This window comes from Poecilia reticulata, chromosome 10, assembly GCF_904066995.2.
Source record: "Poecilia reticulata chromosome 10, P_reticulata-male-v2, whole genome shotgun sequence".
Taxonomy (NCBI): Eukaryota; Metazoa; Chordata; class Actinopteri; order Cyprinodontiformes; family Poeciliidae; genus Poecilia; species Poecilia reticulata.
In genome coordinates, this window is record NC_088839.1 from 22,605,908 (window position 1) to 22,633,872 (window position 27,965).

The following is a 27,965-nucleotide window of genomic DNA, read 5'->3' on the forward strand; positions in this document are numbered from 1 at the left end:
TTTCATTGTATCTGAATGTCAAAGGAGTACACAGACATTCTTCTTATATCCTTTGAGTTTAGGGGCTATTTTATATCTGAATGACTCATATAACATGTTTGACAGCTTATAGAAGTTTTATAATTTCAGTTTAGATTTATAAGAAAAAAAGAAATAAAGGAAGGAAGAAAGAAGAAAAAGAAATAAAATGTGCTATTCATCATCCCACCAGCAGGAGGCGCTGCCTACTTTTCTACATGGTTATCTTAAAGGGTTGAAAGGGCAAATCTGTTGTCAAACATGGCTGCTCCCGTGGATGACATGTTTTCCCTCTGTGTGGACCCGTGTAAAGTCACCAGCAGCGTGGAAGTCCAGTTTATAGACAACATAAAGGTGAGACTTTCCTGCTTTGTCACATTTAAACAGACTGAAGTTGTTCTGTGGCTTAGTGGCGCCTCAGAGGAGCTGTGCTGCTAGCCGCATGTCGGCTGCAGCTCACTGCTGCATGACATGACATTATACACTGAACCTCAGTGTACAGAAAATACAGTAAGAAAACAGCAAGATCACGTTTTAGCTTAAAATGTTATCTATAGTGTTGGATATTGTTGCATGTAATGCAAATTCATTGGTTTTTATTTGTTTTTCCTTCTACGATTCACTAAGACCCTTCAGTGTAGCAGTACAGAGGTTAACAGCTGGAGCATTGTCTTCTTTGTTTATAGTTAAATCACCAACATCGTGTCGTTTAATTAAACTGGAATAGGTATGATGTCATGAAGTTCAAAGTGTTGAGTTATTTAATTAATTTGGAAATAATTACAGCTTATTAAACATTGCAGGCATAACTTGTGGCATTTTGGTCTAATTAGTTTTATTTTCTATTACCATTTTTTTAATCTATCCTAAATCATTGCAGTAAGGGCTACAGTGTATTTTGCTTTATTCAAATTTGCTGCATTCCTTTTTTTCTCAAGCTACTTGTTTGAATGTTCGCAGGGTAAGGGTCTCTTTGCGAAAAGAAGAATCAAGAAGGGAGAAACCATTTTGATTGAGCGGCCTCTGGTTTCTTCTCAGTTCCTGTGGAATTCCTTGTATAAATATAAAGGTATAAAGTGCTGTTCATTGTAGTGAAGTTCTCAAACGTAAAAACTTCAAAAAAAAAACAAAACAAAAAAAAACATCAAGATGCATGCTCTTCACAATTAAAGTAGGTCTGAATTTTTTTCTGGAAGTTTTGTATAAAATTAAACTTAAATATTTTAAAAGTTCATAGTTTCCCCTCTGTGTTTTCCCAGCCTGTGAGTACTGCTTACGCGCTCTGGAGACTGCAGAAGAAAATGCCCGGAGACTCAGCTGCAATCCCGCTCTCAGCCTTCCCCATCCTGAGCTCTGCCGCGTCCGGCCTGAGCTCCATCAAGCCTGCCCTCAGTGCCAGGTAGGTCCCCTCAAAAGCTTCAGTGTTTTGCTATTTTGCGATATTGCATTTTTGGTTTTTTATTGGTACAAAAAAAAGCTACATGCTAGTTTCTGACACTTTAGGTTTTAATCAATCTCATCTAAATGCTTCCACTTTACAAATAGTTAGTTGGTTCGTTAAGAATGCTCCACTTCAAAGAAAATTAGCTAATAAGGCACAGTCTCCATAAATTACTACAAAATAAAAGCAGGAGGGGAAAAAATGGTAACATGTAAGTATAAATATGGTAGCAAATTGGTGAGGTTAAGCATCTTCATCAGTTGAATGGAAGGAAGTGTTTATTTGAAAAGTATGTACTACAATTTCATAATTTAATTATTTTATAAATTTAATGGTTCTTTTATGCAAATTTACAGTTAGAGTTTCCTGTATAGCAGTTTTAAATACGCCAGTATTACATGGGAGTCAAAGTGAAAAAAACAAAACAAAACATGAAGGTAACTGAGACACAGATCTACAGTTTATTTTATTAATTTCTCAGGATCTAAAGCCTGGAGTTAAATATTTTCTCATCAACATCTTGATAATTTAACTCTGGAGTGTAATGAGTTGATTAAACTACACTGTTAGGATGCTTTTGGACATAAAGATAACATCTTTTTAATATTCAGTAAAAACTAATTTTTTTGTTGCAACCAAATTACTTGCCCCCTGCTGGTCAGTTGCTAAATTGCACATTTCTAATTTTTTTTTTGACAACAGAAAAACTCCACGTATCTTTTTATACAGGTCGAGGAATAGCTGATGTTCCATAAATGTTTCAGTATTTTCTGACATTAGATAAGTTTCACCCTTTACAAATATTTCAAATAAAGTTTGGTTACCTAAGAATTTTTTAGATGGTCTTAAAACTCACTTCCCTTTGCATGCTTGAATATCTTGTACTTGCACTTTCAGCCTGGGAGACGACGAGAGCAATAAACTTTACAATCGCTTTCTTGATTACATTGTTGCCAGGTGATGCAAAACTGTTTTCATCACTTTTTTTTACTGCTGCTCTGCAGGTGATGTACTGCAGCAGTGATTGTCGGCAGGCAGCTGCAGATCAGTACCATCGGGTTCTGTGTCTGGGTCCCTCTGAGGAAGATCCAGACCACCCCATCAACAAGCTTAAGGATGCTTGGAGGTGACGCAGACTTTAACTCGCCATTTTATCTCCTCTTGTATCCTGATTACATTCAGACATGTTTGTTTGCTAGTATTTAAAAGGCACTGTTTGCTTTTAGGAGCGTGCATTATCCCCCAGAGACGTCCAGCATCATGCTGATGGCCAAAATGGTCGCTGTGGTCAAACAGGTGAGTCTCTAATGGCTCACAAGTGTTGATCTGAAACCAAAATCTTGCAGAAATCTGTTAAAATGAACTTGACAAGTATCAGATGCGGCAATACAAAATGTACCTTCTGTGGATGTAATTAGATTTTCACCCTGCATTGTTTCATAATTCAAACCTTATTGTTAAATCAGCCATGAAATGAGTTTTAAGATTGATACAGATGGCCTTAATGAGAAAGTTGCTTCATAAAATGTTTGAAATCAGCCAGGCAGGTTACAAAATTAAAGTTTAATCAAAATTAATTTTCAGTTTGAGCTTTTTTTTTTCTTTCTTTTGTTAGACATGAATTAAGCTGCTGTTTGCCATTGTAACTAATAGACCCCATGATGTGAATGTATTCCAGGCCAAAGATAAAGCACACTGGCAGAAGCTGTTTTCTCACTTCTGCAGCCGGGCGGCGAACGAGGAGGAGGAGATCGCCCATAAGCTCCTGGGAGAGCAGTTCAGGGTGAGTTAGCTTCCTGTTGGAGGCCTCAGGTCACGAAGTGTGTGTGTGTGAATTATTTTAACTCTGTCAGTTCAAAAGGAACATCACAGTTCTTCACAGCTCAGCGGGCAAAGCAGCAGAGTGCTTTGACTTGAACCCCCCCTCTGTGGCTGCGTTTGCTTTGTGAAAAGGTGTTTGTTCAGTGGGATCTAATTTTTCTGTCCCGTTGTGTTTGCAGGGGCAGCTGGGCTTGTTGCACAGCCTTTTTAAGGAAGCACTTTATGATGAGCATCTCAGTCGGGTAAGTATTCATCACATCCTTTTCTTTTCAGTCTGGCAATCATTCATTTGTTATAAGCACAAAAACAAAATCTGCAAAAAATAACAAAAAAGCAATAATTTGTTTGTGTTTTTCAGAGCTTGTCAGACGTTTACATACACTAATAATCGGCATGAAATAGGGACGCTGAACAGTTATTTTTTTCAAGGTGGAATTATCAAATAAAACGCATGTTGAGGATTTTTTTCAAACCCATGTGTTGTCAAATATGTACATTAAAACTTAAAATAATATTCAGTTAAGTGTCTTTTGGCAATTTTTCATATCCTTTAACAAATGCTTGCTATAAAATGGTCACCATAAAGCTCAAATGAAATGCTCAGCTGCCATGTGGATGAACCGAATTCTGTCTGGAGAAAAGTTTTGTGATCAGATGAGACAAAGATTGAACAGTTTGAGATTTCAGCCCTCACAACACTGCACCAGATGTCAAGATGGTGGCAGCATCATACTGTGGGGTTGCTTTGCTACCACTGCACAAACTATATAGAATGATAAAGTAGAGTGACAACAACCTTAAATCCACATTGAGATAAGAGATTTTCAAAACCACCTGAATCTGTTTTCTGAATTACCTCCTCAGTTTGCAGTCCTGCTAATGATCTCATTATTTGACTGAGGTGTGTTGAAGCAGAGACGCATGTAAACGTTGCAGGTTGCCGGCCCTTGAGGACTGGACTTGAAGGCCTCTCATGGATGGTTTTAACTTGAAGGGAAGTGGGAGTTCCTGCAAACAATGATCTTATTCACGCATTAAAACTGGTTCTGGGAAGGATTAAGCGGGCTGACATATGATTTGTGAACAGGATTACCAAAGCCAGGACCTTAATCCTATTGAAAATTAATGAACTACGCTTTAAAGCTGAGGCAGGAAACCAGTCACTATAATAAACTCAGTGGATTACCAGCAGCTGGTGAAACGGGGGAGTGTCTTTTCACACAGCTGGCAAACACCAGAGATGTGTTTTCTTCCCTCTTGAAACAAACACCTGTGAAACTACTTCACTCTGCCAACGACGTCGCCATCACTTGGTTGATCCAGGACAGGAAGTATTCAAACCCACCAAAAAACTTGGTTGTGAAGTTGTTTGTATGAAAATTTTATTAAAGAAAGAATGATCCAAATAAATCGTTTTAAACCTTTACAAGTAGAAAATGGGAAGTTTTTATTAGAGCTACATGCAACATGTTTTAAGCTCACTGCTTTTAGCCCATGCATGCAGCATTTAAAGGAGGATGATGTTTTAAGTATGTGTGTTTCTAAAGGGCTTAATAAGTTGCTGTTTTTTCCTGATTTGTTAACAATTGTAGATTTTATTCAGACTAAAACAATTAAGAATGGATTACCTTTCCACTTTTTTCTGCTCATATTAGTCTCGGTGTTGGAATCTGTATGTCTTTTTAAATGTTGTTTCTCTTACATAAAAATATTGCAAAATAACTCACAATGCGACTCTTATTCAACCAGGCGTTTATGTGTAATCTGAATGAAAGCAGTAGATGTGTGTCTGTGTTGCAGTGGTTTGTTCCTGAGGGTTTCCGCTCTCTGTTTGCGTTGGTGGGAACAAACGGCCAGGGCATCGGCACCAGGTGAGCCCTTCCTCTGCTCCTGCCTTTAACTATCCACATCCTCGCTTCCGGATCTCTGTTTGAGTGTCATTTTGCGTCTAACACAGCTCTCTGAGTCAGTGGGTTCATGCCTGTGATGCACTGGAGCTTCCCGACCAGCAGAGGGAGCAACTCGACTCTTTTATTGACCAGTTATACAAGGACATCGACAAAGGTCACTGTTTTATCTCAGTGCTGCAGTAATTTCTGAAGTTAAATAGATTTATTCTCTGCTGAGGAGATTTGCAGCTGTCATATTGTCTGAATGAGAGCTTGTTCTAGTCTGTATTGCAGTTTTCAGCAGGAACAACAGTGCATTCGTCTAACAGAAAGTCGAAGCTAATGAATATAACTTGTGTGTTTCCGTGCAGCGACAGGAGAGTTTCTGAACTGTGAGGGATCTGGACTTTACCTGCTGCAAAGCTCCTGTAAGTGTCGGCGATGTTCTTTGCTTTATCTCCAACAAAAAGGTTCCAGTTCTAAGAGTAGATTAAACCTGAAAGATTTCCACGTTTGAATCTCGCAGGTAACCACAGCTGCATCCCAAACGCAGAAGCGTCCTTCCCCGACAACAATTTCCTACTTCACCTCAATGCCCTGAGTGACATCAGCGCAGGAGAGGTCAGCTGACACTGCTGGATTCACAGTGATGTATTTTAGTCCGCCAAAGACGGGACAGAACATCCCTCTATAGTCTAGCTTGGTGTTCTCCCCTGTCAGACGGTATTAGAAGGCTGAGATGTCCAGAATCGGAGTGGGTTTGTCAAGCTGTCAGAAAGATTGAGAAGGCTTGCATCTGCATGGCACAGTAATGTCACAGAAGCTGTGCGAGTTTCACAGCAAATCTCTCCTGTGGATGTGGGGGAAAATACGGAGAAACAGGGGGATTTAACTTACTGCTGCATTGTACACAGACAGGCGAGGAACATATTATTTTCTTTTTCTTCTTGGTGAAAAATAGTCCAACTTTTCAGGGGTTCCCACGCAATCTGGGAACATTTAGGACGGCGTAGATTTGAAAGAACATCTGACTGTGTCAAAATAAATCGCTTTAATTATAGGGTGTTGTCCATGTCATTTGTTCATAATTCAATCTGCTCTCTCCATTTTCTCTGTTTATTCCACCATCTAAGCATCAGTCTGTTCATATATCTGTTCATCCAGCTATCCTTGCATCCATCTGTCTTCTACGTCTATCAATCCGTTGACTTTTTCTTACATCCATCCGTTTGCTCATCACTCATTTGCTCCTTTCCATTCATGCAGTTGAAATTTTTACGTGGGGAAAAAATGTGCGGGAAACCTGAGGCTTGTGTGTTTTTTTTTTCCGAGAGCGCGGTTTCTGCTCTGGGGTCCTCAGTTCAATGTCGTCTTCTGTTTTCAGGAGATCTGCATCAGTTATTTGGATTTCTGTCAGCGGGACAGGAGCCGACACAGCAGGCACAAGATTCTGAGGTAAACACACGTAATCTTTAGGATAAATCATTTAAAGGCGGGTCACACTCTTATGGATTAAATATAGATCAATAAAAAAAAAAGAAAACCCAGCAGGCACTGATGGGCAGTCCTGAGGCAGAAACGGCATAGCTGCTGCTCATTGATCAGCATGATGTCAATCCATCTTCAAATTACATTCAGTCTCAATAACACCTGAAGTTTTAATGCAACCTGCTTATTTCAGTTTTAATAAAGTGCATTTCCACCCTCGGTGAGTGTTTATATCATGCTAGTTGATTAAATTATTGGAAGTATGTACTAAAATGGTTGCATTCATTTGCTGTGGCGTCTATCTGTTAGTATCTTCAGCCATTTCCGTGGGTGCAATATCTTGACCGAGTGCTTTTCTTCGCAGGGAAAACTACCTGTTTGTCTGCTCGTGTTCAAAGTGCATGTCCCAGATGGACGAGCTGGACGTCACATCTGAGGAGGAGGAGGGCGAAGCAGAGGGCGAAACAGAAGGGGACGAGATGGAAGATGAGATGACAGATGTTTGATGAAAGACTCTGCCATATTGTTCTCAGCTTTTCCCGTCCCTCTGAAACACGAGGCCAAAAAGAATAAAGACCAGTTCAGACTGTGATCTGCATGTCCAGAAGCGTGAAGTGACACATTTCACTCTGTATTTTAGAGATCCTTAGTCAGATTATACAGAACTACAAGAGAGCAGTGGAAACGGTTTCACTTGGATGCTTTAAACCCCCCCAAAATTTTAAAATGGCTGTAAATTTACCTCTTGATGCTTCATTTATAGTTTTTTTTTTCTTTGTTTGATTTAATCTTCTGCGAATGATTTGATCAAACATTGACACGCTTATAGATCCAGCAAACGGTGAACAAAATCAGTATTCAAGATGGATTTCTCACAGTCAGCAGGTGGGCAGAAAAAGTTGTAGGGTTCAAAAGTCTTTATTAAGCTCTCCTGCTTCATGCTTTACTCAAGTATTTTTGTAGCTTTTGAAGAAAAATCTCACCTAAAATTCATATTTTAGTTGTCTTTGTAAGAGAAATATGACTGCTAAATGTAATAAAACAATAAGCAGATAAATGGTTACACTCTATATATTCGTATTTGGTTTTCCATGATTTTTAAAGTGATATTTAGAAATGCCCAACATTGGCATTGGTTTCTTCTGGGTTTTTAATTTTCAGTTGGAATAAAAATCTGAAAGAGAAATATACAACAAACGGCTACCTGCTTCAAGGAACAGGTAGCTGTTTGATATATTAACTATTATTATAACTATTTTAATAGTTGTAAAACAAAATCTAAAAAGAAAAAGCCAAGTCTCAAGGTACAGTTTAGGCCCTTTGTGGGTGAGTTAAAATTCATAATAAATTTAAACTTTTGCACTTTTAAAATGAAGAAGTGATCCTTAAAATAGATGACATTCATGCCACTTATGAGTTAATCTAAAATATTTGACCAGAGCTACAGACAGTTGTCTGCTGCTGTCAGAAATAACAGTATCTTTAAGCTTGTAGTGATTATTGTTCATGCATTATTTTTTAACATGCCTCTTTCTGAGTATTTGGTTTCAGGACCCTTATGTGAAACCTTTTTGGTGCAGATCTGACAGGTTTGTGTCTTCAGAGTAATTTAGCTCTTTAGTTTTCAGTGTAAACCACAATCCGGTCAGTGTAGCAGCAGACGCCATGTGGTCAGTGTTGATAGATGTCCTTCCAAATGCAGTGGTTGAGCATTAATAACTAAGTGCTTTGAGATAAACGGTTTGTGTTGCTGCTTTTTCACTATGTGTCAGAATCAGTATTAGGACTACCTTATACTAAATAATGTTCCATAAATTTTGACAGATGCTCAATTCACTGTAGTCCATTCATGCTCTTTTCAAAGCATGATGACATTAATTATGCTGACATTGGTTATGATTAAGCTCATCTGAATCTTTCATTATGGCTGAGTTGTCAAAACCCATAGTTCTCATGCAGCTTGAAACTTGTTTCCCCCCCATCATGTTCTGCTTTGATTCTGTGAAAGCCTTCATGTTACACAGGCCTGCCACAGTTAAAAGTTGGGTAAGTGAACCCTGATTTTAGTTTAGTTGTCTATAACTGGTTGCTGGTTTCATCTGTGCATAAGGGAGCAGATGGATGTTACTGTTGCAACGTTTTCATGTTTTCTTGTCTGAGCAAGCACATCTGTTGTCATTTTTTCTAGAGATTCTTGCAGGTAAAAGCTATGAAGAGGATTAGGGCCATTGAAAAAACAAAACCAAAGTAATTCTGACTGTTTTTCACTATTAGTTTAATCTCAGACTTCTGACTTTATGGCAGGTGGGCAGCTGGGAGCAACCAGCTTCGATGACAGAAATACACACGAGAACTAATTTTCTTGGGGAACATGTTGGATTTATGGGATTTCTTTTTACGTGGCTGATTAAAGTCAACATTCTTTCTTTTTTCAGTGACTCTAATCCTCTTTTGTGAAAAGCAGAGTTGTCTGTTTCTGAATTTATTTCTGATTCTAAGCTCTTCATCAGCAGAGCAGAAAACCAAAAAACTACCACAAATCTGACTGCGCCATTAGAACTGCAGGCTCTACCAAAGAAACTTTTCTCCTGAGCGCAAACCTCGACAGAAAGCAAGGAATGTTTAGCTTTTTGCCCTTTTATACTCATCTCAGACCTGACTTTAGAGTACGGTTTTTACTTCACAATAACAACCTTCTGAGTCGAAAAGACATACTGTGAAATACAGCTTGGTTTTCATACCACGATCTATGGGTTCCAGTTAATGCTCATGTAATGTATTATGGAGATCTTGTGTGGAAAATTGCTTTGTCAGTTACTGTTTTGCCTTTTATTGAGAGCTGTATATCTCGGATGCACATGAGCGAAACGGCTGCCATCGCCTCACATCAAGCGATATTTCAACAACTGTAATCGCAAATCTCAACATTTTCAGCTGCTGAGGAAAGATCTGAAATGTTTAAATAAACCCTTCTTCTCAATGTGCATTTATCGCTTCCAGCTGGTTGTGTACGTTGCATGTAAAATGTGTTACAGCCGCAAACCAGCAGTTGTCGTTTTTATTGCGGTTTCATAGGCCGCTGAAATTGGATGTTCGTCATTTATCTGCCTTCATTACACCGAACAGAGAGAGAGGAGAATATTTAACTCCATGCATATTAAATCTAAATCTATAGTGAAATAGTTTTTTCTCCCCAGTGGAGGCTTGTATTGGTCCTGTTTCACAATAGAGTGTAAAAATTAAATAAAGCAAAGGAAATGTGACATTTAAAATAAAAGGAAACAGAAACCTGAATTAAACTATAAATCATACCTCCAAAATGTCCCTTTAAAAAAATAGCTTTCTCATAATATGCATATTATTACATTTCCCAAACAGACAGTAAAACTTTGACTACAAATTTCAGATTTAGACTTGGCAAAAGGAACAAGTAGATAATAAATATGCGTTAGAGTTTCTGAGAGTCGCTGTGGGGAGCTGAGAGACTAAAGGAGGTATTTTAGAGGCTTAAAACGGCTTTTCTGCTTTTAAAAAAGCTATTTCACTAATTTGCAGCGTTTCATTTCACTAACGCACCTGTTGCTCACCCAGTTCCACTACAGGCTACTTGCAAATTATTACCGGTGCGATTTAATCAAGGTCTGGAGGGAGTCGAGTTTCTTTTTGACAGATTATTAGAAAAAAGTTGAGGGGATAAATGTGACGTTGAGAAGTTCATATTCAGTTCATTTTCCAAATTGGCTTTTTCCCCCCACACACACAAGTCAAGTTAAATGTCATATTTACTGAAAGACTGAAGTGATTTTCATTTATTAGGTGACAGTTATACGCACTCCTTGAGTTTTCTGCCTAAATGTCAATGATTAAAACCTAAGAGCTGTAAAAAGTAACCGTGAGAAACCGTAAGCTCTGAGTAATGAAATAATCCGCTAATTTCTGTAGTGCATCGCAAAAGTATTCACACCCCATGTCTCAGCATTTCACATTTTGCCACTTAACTGAAAATTTCAATTTATTGGGGTTTTTTTTGTGATACACCAACATAAAATATTGCATACCTGTTAGTTTGAATTAAAATTTGTTTTCGGGCAGTTTGAGTCAACACTTTGTAGAGCCTCCTAATTACAGCTGTAGGTCTTTAGGGCGATGTCTGCTGCAGCTTTGGACATCTGAAGACTAAAGGCGATCAGGTCATGTTGAGCTTGCTTCAGAAAGTGCAGCCTGCGGCTGCAAAGATCACAAACATGGAGGATTTTCAGTGTTGTCATTTTCACAGTCATTTCAAAGGATCCCTTAATGGTCATCTGTGCCATCTGTTATGTTTTATCAATAAAAGCACTGAAATAAAAAAAATAATTTTGCCAGTCTTTATTTGACCAAAACTGTTGGTATATCTTTAAAAAAAACATACATTTATATTGATCTATTTCCAACACTTTTGAATGTTGTTTCCACAGCTTAATTTGTTTATACTGGCACAAAGGATGCACACATTTAAAAAAAAGCAAAAGTATAATATTTGCTAACGACAATATTCAAAATTGTGGCCTTAAATCCTTTCATGTACATCAGCTGGAATATTCTGTTTCCAGCTTAAAAATAAAAAGAAATATGCAGTTGCTTATGTAAACCTTAACTAGCTTACTTAATAAACAGTCTTAGTATTATCACACTTACAATTTGGAGAACATTAAAATTTATTTATTTTTCTTAAATTACACTTAATTTACATGTTTATATAAATAAATAGGAAAAATAGGAAAATACCTTTTGACCTTTGTAAAAAGGTATGGACCATTTAATAAAGTTATCCACATGACTGTTCTTTCAAAATGCTCCTTACCTTTTCATTATTTTTCTTTTTTCTTGCTGCAATTACATCATTGTCAGATAAAACAATATTTGATATAAAAAAAACAGGCATAAAATAAAGCCCACCTGGAATAATGTGTCAGAAGTTTAGACCCTTTGGACTGATCCTGCTCTTCAAGTTCCCCCGCGTATTTGTCTTGCTTTAAAGCTTTGCCAGACTTTCTGCAGGAGCTCTGCAACTTGAGAAGCAGCGTTGCCACGGCAGAACTCTGCAGGGGGTTACGGGGTTGAGCCGGTAGATCCGTCCACACCCAGTAGACCTCCACACAACACAGCCCATCTGCTTCAAGTAGCAAACGCTGAGAAGTCAATGAGTTTTTTCTGTTTTTCCCCCCTGAAACATAGAAGTTTGGTTAAAAATTGAAGGAGTAAGAAGCGAGAGACGCATGTGAGGGAAAGAAGACCGGAAGGAGGGAGTGGGCTTTTGTGAAGAACCATTATGAACATGAAAAGAAAGGGTCTTTTATTCTTGCAAATCAAGCACCAAACACTTCAAATGTATTTCAGAGACTAGAAGTGGCACATTACTGTCATCACCATAATATGCTGATGGAAGATAGAAGAGTACTTGACTTTTTGCACAAAAGAGAAGACGGCATTTACAAACTGTTACAGTTAATGGTGGGATCAGGAAATATGTAATATCATCTATTATGTAGAAGATGGAACTAGGCTGGAAAACTTGATGTTCTTTATTTCCTCTAAAGTCTTCAACTGAGCCAGAAGATGCACATTCACTATATGTTATATTATGTTTCTGACATAAGACAACATAACCAAGGGTATATTTGTTAAATTTGTGATATTTTTGAAAAACCCAGATGGAGAACATTGATTAATGATTAAAATAATAACTAAAAACAATTTTTTTTTATCAGAAATGTAATAAAAGATCGTTGAATGCCCGTTATGGTGATTCTTCCATAATCGTCAGGGAACCTATTTGCCAAATCACAAAATTCTCCCCACCTACGATCACCAGCTTAATCCCATCACCAACATTTAGCTCAGTTGTATCCAAGATCCGTCTTTTGGTCACAAACCAACATTTCTTAACCAAATATCACAATAAGATAATTGACAAAGAGGCAAATTAACTGCTTTACTTTTTGACTCAGCTCTTTCTTTTGAACCATTACAGACCTGAGCAGTGCCTGCATTATTTCATAAACCCCCTCTGTTAATACACCCTACTATCAACTCAGAACAAGACAGAAAGATACTTCAACTCTGCCGCTTGAGGCAGAGTCTGATCTCTGACCCAGAGGAAGCAGTGGTTACTCTTTGAAGCAAAGCATATACCCCTCAGATGTGAACTTCACCCTACAGAACTGCTTTTATGATGTCCCTAGCAACCCCAGGCCGACCTGACGGCAGATTGTGTCGAGGTCTGACCATCATCTGGCTGCATGCTCGCAGAGACCCATGCTAGTTCTGTGTGTCTGGGAATCCCTTCATAATGTGCCTCTTTGAAACAAAACATGCTCTAGAGAGACTGCCATATAAATATTGCGTTTAAATGTATTAATAAGATCACAAAGGATATTTACAAATTGCCCTGAATCCAGGACCCTCTTGCTTCAAGAGATTGGAGCTAACCACTGCCATCATGAAGCTTTGTTTGATTTATTGTCATTTCAAACTGTTTTTACAACTTAATGTCTAAATGTGCTTCGCGCTTGGCAGTGTATTTGTAATCCTCAAATTAACACCTCATAATATTTTTCCTGATAATGTACCACTAGTAAAAACAACAGGCCAGGTAATTGAATCCCATTGGACAGAAGTTATTCTTTCTTGAGAGCACACTGCGTCTCGCTGTTGATTTATCCACCGAGGTCAGAAGGGAGCTGTTTGTTTATGGCTGATGCTGCTGCAAAAGTTGTCTCTTTGGATGCTTGAAGGGAGCAAACTGTGAAATAACAGCTGATTTTTTTTTAAAGACGCAAGCAAAGCAGCTCTGCGTGAAACAAGCCCCATATGGAAACAATCTCCAGACTACATTAACTCTGTCCACATCACTTACCCCAACAGACACCATTGCTGCCTTGCAGCGACGCTCCAGAATTAACTGATAAATGACTGCTTCACGTAAAATCAGCCGACCTGCAGAGAAGTTACTGCACTTTAGCTCACCCTGAATTTAAATAAACACAGAAGAAGTACAGTTTCAGGAACACAAACATGGCAACTGAGTGACCTGACGGCGTTGATTGATGGTTGAAACGTCTGCGGTTTGTTTCTGCTGAAGCCATTTTCTTGGTTCACATCAGAATATCACAACTTGTCAGCAGTGCTTCTGCTGTGTGGTTCTCTGGAAGATTTTTAAAAGTTTGTGGGCAGCTCAGTAATTTCACATTCATCTTTAGTACAAAATGCTTAAAGCCTCATTGGCATCGTATAAATCTTGCTGGGCTGCCTGGGATTAAAGAATGAAAAATGAAGAATTGAGCCGTTAATCATTCATACTGAGGCGGCTGCAGAGAGGGTTTTGTGGGCAGATTCCTTATTTTGAGTAAAAACAACCTAACAAGGAGGTGAAGGATGAAGGAACATTTCAGCAGTTCTTTCACTCTTGGACAGACTTTCCCCATTAGGCAACTTTGTTTTACATACAGAAAAATGTTCAAATAAACCACCAGCCAACACTCTTGACTGGAAAGACGCAGCGCTCTGGGTGAAATATTCAGGTTGTCTCAAGTAGTTTTCAAACAGAGCGACAGTGTCTCCGAAAAGTATTCATACACCTTGATTTTTGCCCTGAATGTTACTGGGATTTTATCTGGTTAGCCAACACAAATGAGATAAAAAGGGCGACAAGGAAGAAAAATGATAAGTGAAGGTGAAACTATGAGCAACCAGGTTTTACTGTTCACAGCTGCAAAAATCCATCAGGGTATGTTCATCTCAGAAAAGCTTTCTTATCCCTGCTGAGTAAAAGTGCTCCCTCAGCATGATGCAACCACCCCTATGTTTAGAGTGAGGATTGTGATGAATGATAGTTTTCCTCATGTTACCTGTGGGCTAGAAAATTAGAATTTAATCTCATCTGACCTTCCACATACTTATTGAATCCCCTTGATGTTGCTTCACAAGGTTCTTTTTTTAATCCTTCACACCTCCATAGAGGCCATAATTATGGATTATGTTCCAATCAAATTATCTCCACTGAGTTGTGGTTCCTCCACAGTTACCACGCCTGTATTGGTTACCACCAATACAGGTGCTTTTTTCAGTTGGCATTTTTTTTATGTAATACATACAGTACTACATAAATTAAAGTTCTAGTTATACTGTTTGGATCGGAAAATAAATTAAGGAAACAATGAATCAACCGATTAAAAAAAAGGTTGTACAGACATTACTTCAAATTAAACACATTTGAACACAAGTTCACGAGTTTTGCTATTCAAATTTGGCCGCATGTAGAACATCTTTTTAACCTGACTGCAAACCAGCATCTTTCAATATTGTTTTTAACATTTTGCAAATATCCTATTCTCTTTCTTGCTCAGCGAGAATCGAAGGCTTTTGGGATGTTAACTCTTTTAACTTTCTGAGTTTGATGCCTTAAAAATTAAAATAAGACCATTGTGTGATATGCGAAAGAGTTCATCTGTGATCAACTGTGAATGCATGGATTTTTTTTAAGGTCATGCCAGATATTCCCACTGAGACCAAACGTGGTCTGACTCATGTGGTGCAAATGAGGCATTTGAAACACTCTCCCTATTCAGCTTCATCTCTTGCTATCTCCTTCTCACATCTCTTGCTGGACATTCAACACATCTTTGCTGGATGAGACTGATGCTTTTTTTGGATCATGGCCTTTCAAAATCTGGGATGCAAGAAGGAACAACAGCGTCCAATTATGTGCAGCTTATTCTCACCAGTCAGAATCATAAGCATGCAGGCGAGATAGCCGAACCAGATAAGACACTTTTCAATATCAAGGGCTTCTTTCACATCCTGTGGGCAGCTGCGTAATGGACTGTTCATCACGCAAAAGGTCACATCTGTGAACCAATTACAACAGGAATCTATCTGTACAGAGCTGGACATAAATGAGATAAGATATTTCTGTTATTTGGCCAGTTCCTTCAATTAGGTCTTTGAAAGCAGACTGTGATAAAAGTGTTGCCTTCACAACAAGTGGACACAACCTACTTTTAGGACTGTGATCAAGAGCATTGCCTAATAAAACAGCAAAAGATATATAATATGGATTCCTCCTGTGTTGACTGAAAGGCTTTTTTAAGACATCAAATTGAATTTTTGGTGATAAAAGTGAGCCATTTAGTTTTTCCGATTCAGCAAAATCTAATGCTAATTAAGATACTATTTGAATGACATATTAATGCTGATTTAATTGAGTACTTAGTACAGAAATATGAAATGCAATTTGCATATTTGAAGCCTTGTACAGTTCAAAAATAATAGGAGTATTTCTTTCTTTCTGCTTAGCAAATAATTTACCAGCAGGTGCAGTAAGGAAACAGAAAACTAAACCAAACAGTTATCCCATGTGACTGCATTACTAATTCATAGGGGTGGGTTCAGTTTGGTCTTTAATTTTGTGAAGGGGTCTTAAAGAAACTATTTTTTTGTTTCCTGTTTTGTTTTAGAACAGAATGTGGAGTTTTCCTAAAGCATTTTTTGATTTATTAGAATTAAAGTTATATATATATATATATATATATATATATATATATATATATATATATATATATATATATATATATATATATATATATATATATATATATATATATATATAATGTTTTCTTGCATTATTCAGACCTCAAATAATGCAAAGAAAACAAGTTCATCTTCATTTAGAAACAACAATACTAATGTTTTAACTCAGGAAGAGTTCAGAGATCAAGATTTGGTAGAATAACCAGGAGGTTTTCAATGGGGTTCAGTGCAGTGGGCTCTTAATTTTAATAGGTGTGTGTGTGTGTGTGTGTGTGTGTGTGTGTGTGTAAAAAGCTGTAATCTTAGCTTTGCAGCTTTTCAAGGATGTTATAAAACATTCTAGAAAACTGTGAAAAATGCACTTTGATTATGTTGTAATGCTAGTAACCCATTTGTTAGGCTTTTAGACACCAGTCATTAAATTAACCCTAGGGTTCTCAGATTATTTGTCTTTCCCCTAATCTCTGATAAGAATGGAGCCACTGTGAATCTACTCCTCTAAAGATTCATGGTCTTCATATTTAGATTAAAAGAAAATGATCCTTCATTTCTAAATTTTTCTGGTCAGTCCCAAATGAATTGGCCTCCGTGTGAAAGTGAGCCAACGTTCCCTTCCTCCCACATCACCATAAAGCCTGAGGACACGCTCTGACTACCACTGGGGGGGTTGTGTGGGGGTGTGGGGTTATTTGAGGACCTTGCCATTTCCATTGATTACACATAAAAAGACCACAGAGGCGCCTTGGTTTCAAAAGGCCCCTTCATTATAATTTTAGCATGACAAATCCCAGTTACCATTTTGTTCATACAAGTGCTACATCCACAGATATCCACTAATTATTAACCTAAACAACAACTTAGTAAGAAAAAACTGGCAGATAAAGGTGAGCTTGAGTTTTGCTCCCTTACTGTGGTTTCCTATTAAATATTACGGGTAAATTAATCTTTTGTTAAACTTATTACACAATGCCAAAGATCCAGGAGTAATAGTCGGTAGACATCAATATTTGTTTCACGTATGAGTTAATTACATCTTCATTGTAAATGAAGAAAACAACATGCGGGCTGCACAGTGGCACAGTTGGTAGAGCTGTTGCCTTGCAGCAAGAAGGTTCTGGGTTCGATTCCCGGCCCTGATCTTTCTGCATGGAGTTTGCATGTTCTCCCTGTGCATGCGTGGGTTTTCTCCGGGTACTCCGGTTTCCTCCCACAGTCCAAAAACATGACTGTCAGGTTAATTGGTCTCCAAATTCTCCCTAGGTGAATTTGAAGTTGCCTGGAATGTTAGCTGGAGATAGGCACCAGCAACCCTCCCAACCCCACTAAGGAACTAAAGTGTCCAGAAAATGGATGGATTGATGCCCTGCATGCTTTAGATGTTTACCTGCTTTATCACACCTGATTCAAGATAGCAGTTCAGCAGCAGCTCAATTGAAATTTGTGTGTTGATTCAAGAAAACACCTAAAACACACTGATTTAGGATGCCTGATGAGTGTTTCTAGGCACGCCCTTGGGCAAACTAAGATCTTGCTGCAGGGACTTTATTTCCATTTTCCACTGAGATTGCCACTGGACCCCCCAGAAAAACCTGGAGAGAATTTCTATTGGAATATGTATAGTTTCCCTCCTGGACTTGTTTACCTCTGCAACCTGATCTTGGAGAAACAGAAGACAATGTATACATGCATCGATCAGGCAAATATATACAGTATACTCCAGAAAATATATATTTGGTTTTCTTAATGATTGTACCCGGTGTGTACCTTCCACCTAGACAAGTTTCTTCAGCAGCTATCATTTTTCCTCACCTTTCTACAAGGTTAATAACAATTACCACAATTAATTGCACTGGAGACAAATGCAAACAAAACAAAACAAAGAGTGCAATTACATTATATGATTTATTTAGAATTCAAGTAGCCTCATTATTTTATAATGTAGAAAATGTTTTAAATATACATTCATTTATTTTGATACCAGCACTGTGTTTTAATGTGGTTGCTGTGCGTCACATTTATACCTTCCCAGAATGTTTTCACCACATTCAAGGCTTGCAATGGAAGTTATGTCTAACAAAATTTCCCCAAAGGAATGAGGAATCTTAATCACTATTTTCCATGAATGAGTTAATCAACTGCTGAATCAGACGAACCTTTATTTAGCACGATGCAGTCAATGTCTTCTTCTTCGCTAGCCAGATGTGCCTCTGAAAGTCTGTTTTTTCTGGCTCTGAGCTTTGCTCCAAAAGTTTTTTGAGAGTTAAATCCACCAGGACAAGAAGCAAGATCTAAAGCAGAAGCTGGAAATGTGATTAAGGCCTGAACCTCAGTGGAACGAAGCCACTCAACAAATCCCATAAGCAGCGCCATATTTCTGCAGTGGATCCTCTGAAGACATTTGGCGTTTTGTTAGCATAAACCTGTTTAGTGCGACACGGAATGAAGGACCCTGAAGTGACAGATGTTTCTCTTAAATATGATGGGAAATTGCTTTTTTTGTGGGTGGAGAGGATATTGTGTGGTTGAGACACTCTGGTTGCTTTGGGGGTGTTTGAAGTCTTGGGATGAATCGGGACTTTTTTTTTCTGGTTGAAGCTTGCACATTGTAATACACTCCTGTGCAACCCAGTAATGTGCTAGACAGTCTCTGCTTTCCTCTTGCTACTGCACAAGTTGTCAGTTAGAAGCTGTCATTATAAGGGTTGTTGTTTTGCTTACCTTTGGGGATTTAAACATGATATAATTTGACACATAAAGAAAATATATTCCACAATTCTCTTTGGGCTTTTTAAAATGACTTTCAAGTTTTTTCTCTGCCTCTGAAATTTGAGAAGACACTTTTAAACTGTTAGAATACCTGGACTGGAAAATAGTTAATTGAATACGTAGTTTAGTCGCTAATTTGATTTGTGTCGCAAATTTTGCTATCCAGCCATGTTGTAATGAGCTCCAGCGTTGTGGATGAGAGCCAAAACAAAGGCTTCTCTCATGAAGCTGGTGGTCTGTTTGTGTGGTTGGTTGAAAATACTTTAGACACCAGAGGGGAATCCATCAGACCGTCAAAGGAGCAGCGCAGTGGAGGGTTTTTGGCAGACAACTGATTTGGACAGCTTGCATTTGTATAACACAACCCCATTTGCTTGTGTAGATGAGCAAACTCTACATTTTCCATGAATCCTAGCTGTGTAGACCTACACATTCGCAAGGGCAAGAATATTTCCGAAATTCTGCACATAATCAAATGTGGCGGATTGATTCTCTGGCCCAAATCTGTGTACTACTCCACTAGAAAGTTGTGTTTAGATTTGTACATTTAAATCAGATTTCAAATATGCGTTCTTGATAGATTTTTCTGGATTTCTGTCGTTATCACATCACGTCCTTCTCAGCCACTATCCAGGTTGTTTAAGTTAATTACCCACAAGCAGTGTTTATTTGCAGTCAGTCAAACTGCACTCAGACAGTACTTACACCCCACAGACTTCGCAGTTTTTTGGCAGATCTTTCTGCTTCCTGCATGTTCAGCTGTTGTTTACTGTTTCCCACCATTTTGGCTTGAATTAGAGTATTAAAGAGTGCAGATTTGCACCTGAATTTGGCTCCTGAACGACTGGATTTGTGGCCCATAACCATTTTTCCAAAAGCAGAATAACTGCCTATAGACACCATGTTGTAATACGTCACCAAATCAGTAGGTAGTAGTCCAAAATGTTTCAATTTCTTTTGTTTACTAGGAACACGTCTGTTTTTATGTATCTAAATAAAAAAAATTGAGATCATTGTTCAATTTGTTAAGGACTAAATGTCATCTGGCACATCTGAGTTGTTTTCATTTGTCGCAGCCAGAATGGCTTAAAACTGAGGTTTTGTTTGAGAGAGACTGAAATTGTGTCGGATCATTTCACCTCTCACACTTGCAGACTTGGGTCGTCACCTCTTCTCAGACTAACAGAATTTTGTCTGACCACCATGCGGACTGACCATAACTACTGCAGACCGGCAGAGACTTCCCCCGACCGGGAACAGGGGGTGAAATCATGCAAAAAAGTAAAAAGTAAAAGAATAATAATATTCTAGTGTGTCGCCAGCTTTACTCTGACCTGACCCAATAGCACACTTCACATCATCCTCCCATTAATCCAGTACTAAACTAAACAAGGATTCATTACAAGAAAAATACATCCTTTGTTGATGCGATTGGACTTTTTGTTTAGACCAGTGTTTGACTGTTTTTTTTTAAAGAAGCAGTAATAAAGTGGCTTATTGATGAAAGCAGTCAATGACCTTAGGAGAGCTAAACATATATATTTGAAAGGCTTAATAACTACTCCTCATGTCAATGAATATAAATGTGGTAATATGGTGTGATTCCTTTGAGCAAAAATTATGACTCAAGACTTTTTTCACATTCCTCCATATAAACGCACCATATGTACATATGGTATGTACATATGGTGTAATAAATGTATTTCTGCACAAGGACAAACACAATCTCTCTCCTACACACACACAGGAAGCAAATGAATTATAGATGTAGAAACAGGAAATTCCTTTCCTCACCCTCTGTCACTCAGACTGTGACCTTGCACTAAATCAATTAGTAGTGCTGTGGGCAATCAGCAGACCTCCCTGGAGGCCCAATAAATGTAGCCTTAATTCATCAGGTCCGGTTAGACCTCTCTCCACAGTCCTTACCTGATGGGTGGCTCCGGCTACGCCTCATGAAAACTCTATGGTCGTGTCATGCTGTGCAAATCAGAGCAGTAAGGGTGAGATTGTTGTGTTTTTCTCTTCAGGATCCTGTCTGATAAATAGAAGAATCTATTGTGTGTGGTTAGGAGGGTCCGGTTCCACTGGATGGTCTTTCTAAATGTTCCTCATTTCATTCCATTGTCATGCATCAGGTAAAGAGGTCATTTATCATTTCTTTGAGGTGAGTCCTGAAACAACCTCACCTCACTAAAATTTGAAACATTTTTTTTACCAGGTTTCTAAAAATGAAGGATTTTTAAAAACTCTTTTAAATGTAAATGCATCACTAATAAATTATTACCTACAATAAGAAAACAATAAAAATATACAACTGTGCCACAGAAAAAAATAAATGTGCAGTTAGCGACATATGTATGATCTCCTCACATTTTCTAAACTGTGTTTAAAGAAGTAAAAAGTGTTGAAATATTCATGTCACATTTATCTAAATAAATGTTCAAAATGTATTCCTATTATTGGACATCTCAAATATAATGGACAATTTGATTACCAATCTACACTATATGTCATCAAAAATTGGAAGTACTTGAATTTTTACTTTGCCACAATATAAATAAAAATAAATAAATCATTTACTCATACAACATTACTTTGAATTAAATACTTAAGTAGGGGAAAATATATCTAAACTCTTATCTGTATTTGTGACACCCAGCGATCACCTGCTCAGAGTGTTTTCGTCTTCATTGCCTCTGATGTGTAATTTAGATACCAAAAAGTCACACACATTTTATTAGGTTGTAGTTAAAAATCAGAAAATAATTTTTTAGTGTATCAGACAGCCATGTTGGATTCCAAAGTATGCATGGTGACAAAAGGGAAATTCAAAAATAAGACAAGTTTGTCTCCCTATCAATCTGTTGGAGCTTTCTTTTCATATCTTACAGCCTCTTGACTGACACTGTGGTGACACTTGAATAATTAAACTTGAAAGGCCATAATATAATTGCTTTGATTTGATACAATATGGAAATATTCAATGTAAAACCGAGATTTCACAGTTTAAATTGTTAAGTTTAAACTTTTCATGCAGTGATAATTTGGTATGCTTTAATAAAAAACCATTTAATCTTAGCAAACATTACTCTTTCTCCAACATTTGATAGAAACAATACTAAATTGTGTGCAGAGCCTAACACCTACATGTGGATTGAAAAGTGAAAGTATAAAGTGAGGTTTTGATTATATAAGCAGCGATATTATGTAAATATAAAATACATATTAAAAATTTCTTTAATAATTAATAACTCAAAGTTCATTTGATAACTTTTACTTCAAAAAGGAGAAATGCTCAAAACTCAAAATGTTGTTGCTGACAAAGGTAATAACTCCAGACCACACAGGCACAGAAAAAGACATACAATCCAGGTCTGTCACTCATTAAGTTCATGTTTCCATGAATTACATTCCATTGACAAAGTTAAGTGAATTACAGACAAATTGTGAAAATTAGTTCTGCTAATTCCATATCCTTCAGGCTTATCTGTAAATCCCACATGCAGGGCTGTGAACTTCATCCCTGACTGTCTCAGTGTTTCCGTTCAGGGAACCTGACACTTACTGGAGCTTCCAGCCATTCAGTGTTTATCAGCAGGATCAATGAAGCATCTGTGTCTGTCTCCCCATGAGACTCTGTGGGATGTAATCCTTCTTTAGCCGAGCGGATCCTGAATCTTCCCATTCACTCTCACTCCCCAGGAGACCGGGCACGTTCTTCCTGGATCTAAGTAACTGTGCACAGCACTGTAGAATGCGGTCTGACGTTAGCATCGCTGAAATCCTCTAATGCTTCTATCGTTCTCTCATGATAGATAGCGACTGCCTGTTTGAATGCGATGAATGTGACCACAGCATTACACCTTTGTTTGAAGATTCACACTTGAGTTATGCATGGAGGGAAACTGGATCGATGCTCAGATCAAACATAGTGTAGTGGTTTTCTTGAGATTAACTGAGACTTTAGTCCAATTTCCCTCACTGAAACCACAGCATGGATGACACGTTTCACTTGATTTAAGAGTAAATAAACTAAGCAGATTTTCTTTTAGAAATATTGAATGTTTTTAAGTAAATGAAAGGGTTTGAGTTTGTCATTTTAATTATTCACATAAGCAAGTACCCTTTGAGGAAACTATACTTTAATTAGCAAAGTCATATATATAATATACATATATATATATATTTTACTACTTTTTTGTTTTTATACAAGGTTTGTATTTATTACAAATGCCTGTCACCAGTTTAGTTTTAAATTTCAACAAGATAATGATAATAATTAGAACCGAAGCTAACCGACATCACTTTGATCACTTAAAAGTCCATTATCAAGCAGCTCAGTGATAAAATTAAACATTTAAATTATGCCAAATTTTTTCATTGTACAACTTTTAAAAGCTTTATACTGCTGAAATCTAGCTAACCACTTCACAAAAACCCTCTGAAAGCACGCATCATAATAGACAATTGTGTCTCTGTGAGGTTTGTTACGATAACATTATTATAACCAATTAAATTTGGTGACTTTTTAGAGTTTGAGTGTTTTAAATGATAAATGAAACATTCAGTGCCTAGAACTTTATACTGGTGTTCTTGTGTAATTAATTTAAATAAAAACAAACAGACAGAAAAGCAAGTACAGCCCACATTTTTCACCACTTGTCTCGCTTAGTGGCTCTTCTTTAATCATTCACATCTTCTAGTGTCTTGCTTTGCTGGTAATGTTTGCAATTAAAGAGGAGCTCATTAAAACATTCAATTTAACCCATAAACATCCTTAGAGCAGTGGGTAATGCAATAAGATTTTTTTGAACTTTTAGTATTTGCAAAAGGCTGCATTTATTGGTCTTTCACACACTAGCAGCAGTTTTTATGTGATTTTTAAAAAAATGTTCTCTCAATAAATCAAATAAATCCCAAGCGAAAGTTTTACTTTGCTCATTCAAAACGTTTTACAGATTTTACTTCTTCCTACCAGAGGAAAACTAACATATTAACATTATAAATGGCTGAAAAATATAATTTACTCGTGTGTTTGGTTGTTTATTTACTAGAAGGTCGTGCAAACGTTTTAAAATGTTTTAACTTTCCGCACCTCCAGTCAGATGAATCTAAAATGGAGCTTTTGGCCCAAAATCATCCTCCTCATAGTGAAACATGGTGGCAATACAAATGTTCGCCACATGTTTAAGTTATTTGTAAAAAAAAAAAAAATGCTTTGTTATTTAAGCAAAGGAGACAGTTTTATTAACTTGGTTAATAAGGAATTGTTTGTACTGCATATTAAATACTTCTATTGGAGTCCTGATAAACATTTATTCATGTCTTTAAAAATGCAAATGGAACAGTCTGCCATAGTCGTGATTTCCAACATAACAATGAAATGCAAAAATTACAGTAGAAGAACTGAGACTGCGGAGCTGAAGCGGTTATTTATTAAAGTGAGACGGGATGGCACCCACAGCAAATTGCCTTATTATTTATAATGCTTGCTGCGAGTTATGTGAGTCGTTTTACAATGGCAGCTTATGAGAGGCGCTGCTGTAAGCAGAGTTGGGTTAAAATCATGACACGACTTTTCTTGTGCTGTTAACTGAAAAGTCATTTATTTAGGACTCTCCAAGTGATTTATGGTATTTACACTGAATACTTAACTCAGTGACTCACTGTTTTTAGAATAAAGGAATTTTTCTGCATTGAAATTTGAAATGAGCTTTTTCAGTTTTCACAGAAGGGCATGAATGGGAAATATGATCTTTCTGAAATCACATTTTTAAGTATTTCTGAGGGAGCGTTGTCCATTTTGTCAGTAGCAGGTTCTGCAATATAACTACATTATAACTACTGCAATATAACTACCATGAATGATATGAAATTAGTTAAATATTTTTTTTAAATGTAGTATAATTAGTCACAGTTTGACCAAGCTTATAACTATTAGTGTATTTAAATGTGCTGCACAGGTGCAGAGTTATCAAATACATTTGTTATTTAATACATGTATGTCTGTGTTTTAAAAAAGAATCAATTTAAATCAATTCTGTGCTGTTTTTCTCGCATCAGCCGAGACTAAACCTCAGATATCTGTATCATTATCACTGGATCAGTGCATCCCTTTTAAAGAGACACATTTTACACAGGTAACATGTTACTGCATTTTGTATTATGTGATTGTATCATTTTAGAATAAAGATTAAGGGCTGAAGTTAAGGCAAAAACTTGTTTTGTGGTAGTTTGAGATACATTGACAGGTCATTTATAAAGTTTGTGTTATGACAAATAGAAATAAAAATGCGTATACATGTAATTCTGTAATTTTTTTTAATGGATTTGTACTTTTCCTTATACGATATTGAGGCACACATGTACCCAGAGTGAACCAAGTTAAAAATATAATGTTTAACATGAGGCAACCACATGGTGTGTTTGACCAGAGCTACATTGTGGAAAATGTCTGGACCAAAACTTAACGAGACTGAAGAGCCCTCAAGAAAACAAATTAATTAATCCCAATTTCCCACTGCCAAATGTTTATCCTTCATTTGGATAATGAAGGATAATGTAATTATGTTCTTCATTGATTCATTGGTTTTCTTTAAGGACTAAATGGTCCTGTAGTAATTAGCGATTTTACTTTACATCCAGCCTTAGCTTTAGTCTTTCTGTGAGTTTTTTCACCAAACATCTGGCAATTGACAGGTAAGCCAGATAAAACAGCAGTTTTCATCAGGGTTGGAGGATTGTCCTACAGAGGCCCACCTTTAGGTGGTGGGAAGTAACTAGCTACATTGACTCAGTTACCAGATTAACTTTAAAACAAAAACAGCAGCATAAGCTTCACTCTTGTGCTTTTATGTTTACATGAATGTTACAAGCAGGACATAGTGAGAATTTGAATAAAAGTTTCCTGCTGAGCTAATTTCTGGATACTATTCAAATCGAGTAGCTTTAATGAATGACGAAAAAACATATATTGCAAAAATGCACGAGACACAAATGCACACTTGGAGTTTATGTAAAAAGTGTGTTGAAGTAGTGCTGCTCTTACTTGACCAATTTTTGGTCCTGAGCTCACATTTTTCTCAACCTGTCTAATAGCATCTATTATTGACACACTTCATGTACTTCAATTAGGAATAAATGGATAAAATTACCGGGACATTTTTGATAAGAATCTAAACATGAATTGAGTGTGGATTTCCAAAAAAGGCAAGACTCCTAAGCACATTTTGTTTCAAAACAATAGAGTGAAATTGCTTGAATCGTCTGTTTTAAAGGTGGTTTATGTAAAAGAAAGGGTAAAAGTTACACTGAGAAATTTATATGACTAGTTTCTTCCTACAGGAAACATCTTGAAGTTGTTATTACAAAAAGGAATTCTCCACAAAATAGTAAATACATTTAGAAGAGTATTCAGTCATTGTTTTCCTTTGTGGCTACGGTATTTTATCCATAACTTAATTTGTGGACTACTTTGCTTTGACTTTTCACCAGTGACGTGCGGTGAGGTTCATTGCTGGTGAGGCACTGACTTATGACTTAGACACATGCATGTTATTGGACCTACGGAAATTTCGCGCATGCACACAACGCTGGGGGGCAAAAAGACTAATCTTTTACATGTCATCCATAGCCGCGTTAACTCAGTGAAACTTAAAAATGTAGGTATTGATTTCGTGCTATGATCCACAACAAAGTGATCTGTATTCACCAAGCTACGCAGACTCGTTGCCGTAGCAACTGACAACAATACCACTTCATGTTTTAGGATTTAACACCAAAAAACATTCAAGAATTTTGCACACAGAACAGAACATTTAGTCTGTTGTTGTAGTACGTTTTAGGCTTAATGTTTTATTAATAAATAATTGCTGTGGTAGATTAGCTACCACTTCTACTTTACTGAATTATTTAAACGTTAACTGTTGCCCACAAAACGCACATTTAATTAAAAAAACTAAACAAAAACATCTTGTTGCTGTCTTACCTTTACGTATCAATGAAATCAATGCACCCCTAATTCTGCACAAAAATATCCGTTCATCCAAAGCCAAGTCTATCCTCGGCATGTCTTTTCTACTCGGTTTGAGAATCATCAAACTGTCTTGAAGTAATGTTGACGTCGGAAGAGAGAAGAAAACAAATATATCGCTGTACTTTACTTATTTACTGTGTGGCTAGCTCCATGGCTAGCTCACTGTGTCTTACTCTGCAGTTGTGCAGTCACAATATCTGGGAACATGAGCGCCCCCAGCGGTGAGGCAAGAGAACTGCCTGCCTCACCTCGAGTCTGTTCTCTGCCGTTTCTTATCGCTCCTCCGCACACAAAACACGATACACACACACACAGTGACAAAAAACACTGTACATTATAAGCGAAATTATGGAAAATCAGTCCATATATTAAATGTTTCTTAGCCATTTTATTGCCGGCGTACAGACAGGACGAACATGCTGTCATATAATGGCAGCCAGTGCAGTTAGCGAGAGGTTGCGTAATCCCAGGTGAGGCTCAGCTCGCTGCTGCCTCACCGGCTTCGCTTCTGAGCATTTGAATGGGAAAATGCAAAAATCCAGCGATTTTGAAGAAAAACTAATCAGAATTGGTTAAGCTAAGTAAAAAAATAGATACTTTATAGTACAAAACCACAGGGTGAAAATAGCAATATAAATGATTTTATTATTTTTCCATGATGACAGGTGAGGCTCTGCCTGACCCGCCTCCCCTGACCGCACGTCACTGGTATTCACTGGGCTGTCACCGACTTCTGGTGCAAATTGTATGTTGAAAGAAAGCTTCACCCTGAAAGATTTGTGGGCTGTTCAATGCTAAGGAAGAAAATAAATATCAACACATTTCTATTTAACAAAGAACTAATATTGCTTTTTGATTTTGACAAATACATATAGAGTTTAATCTTGAATTAGTTCAAGAAAATCTCACTGAATGAATGCTGCTCCTCCTCCAC

At 37.4% G+C, this 27,965-nt stretch overlaps 1 protein-coding gene and 1 long non-coding RNA gene across 2 annotated transcripts; one reads left to right on the forward strand and one right to left on the reverse strand.

Moving 5' to 3' along the window:
• Positions 1 to 229: 229 nt before the first annotated feature.
• smyd5 (SMYD family member 5) lies at positions 230 to 9,643 on the forward strand. The gene is made up of 13 exons (XM_008420563.3): positions 230 to 372; positions 979 to 1,087; positions 1,278 to 1,417; positions 2,464 to 2,585; positions 2,686 to 2,755; positions 3,138 to 3,242; positions 3,460 to 3,522; positions 5,081 to 5,151; positions 5,238 to 5,344; positions 5,541 to 5,597; positions 5,696 to 5,790; positions 6,554 to 6,624; positions 7,022 to 9,643. The coding sequence occupies exons 1-13, from the start codon at positions 280 to 282 to the stop codon at positions 7,161 to 7,163; spliced, it is 1,245 nt and encodes a 414-aa protein (XP_008418785.2). The 5' UTR covers positions 230 to 279; the 3' UTR covers positions 7,164 to 9,643.
• A 12,726-nt stretch (positions 9,644 to 22,369) lies between these two features.
• On the reverse strand, positions 22,370 to 27,671 carry LOC145553227 (uncharacterized). The gene is made up of 2 exons (XR_014089538.1): positions 26,984 to 27,671; positions 22,370 to 22,743 (listed from the first exon to the last, which is right to left on the reverse strand). It is a non-coding gene; the product is annotated as an uncharacterized LOC145553227 (long non-coding RNA).
• Positions 27,672 to 27,965: the final 294 nt, after the last annotated feature.

Excerpts from the sequence above, each read along its gene's own strand:
- smyd5 (XM_008420563.3), top strand. The coding sequence starts at position 280 with ATGGCTGCTCCCGTGGATGACATGTTTTCCCTCTGTGTGGACCCGTGT. Across the intron at positions 373-978 it reads AGTTTATAGACAACATAAAG|GGTAAGGGTCTCTTTGCGAA; the intron begins GTGAGACTTTCC and ends GAATGTTCGCAG. Across the intron at positions 1,418-2,463 it reads AAGCCTGCCCTCAGTGCCAG|GTGATGTACTGCAGCAGTGA; the intron begins GTAGGTCCCCTC and ends GCTGCTCTGCAG.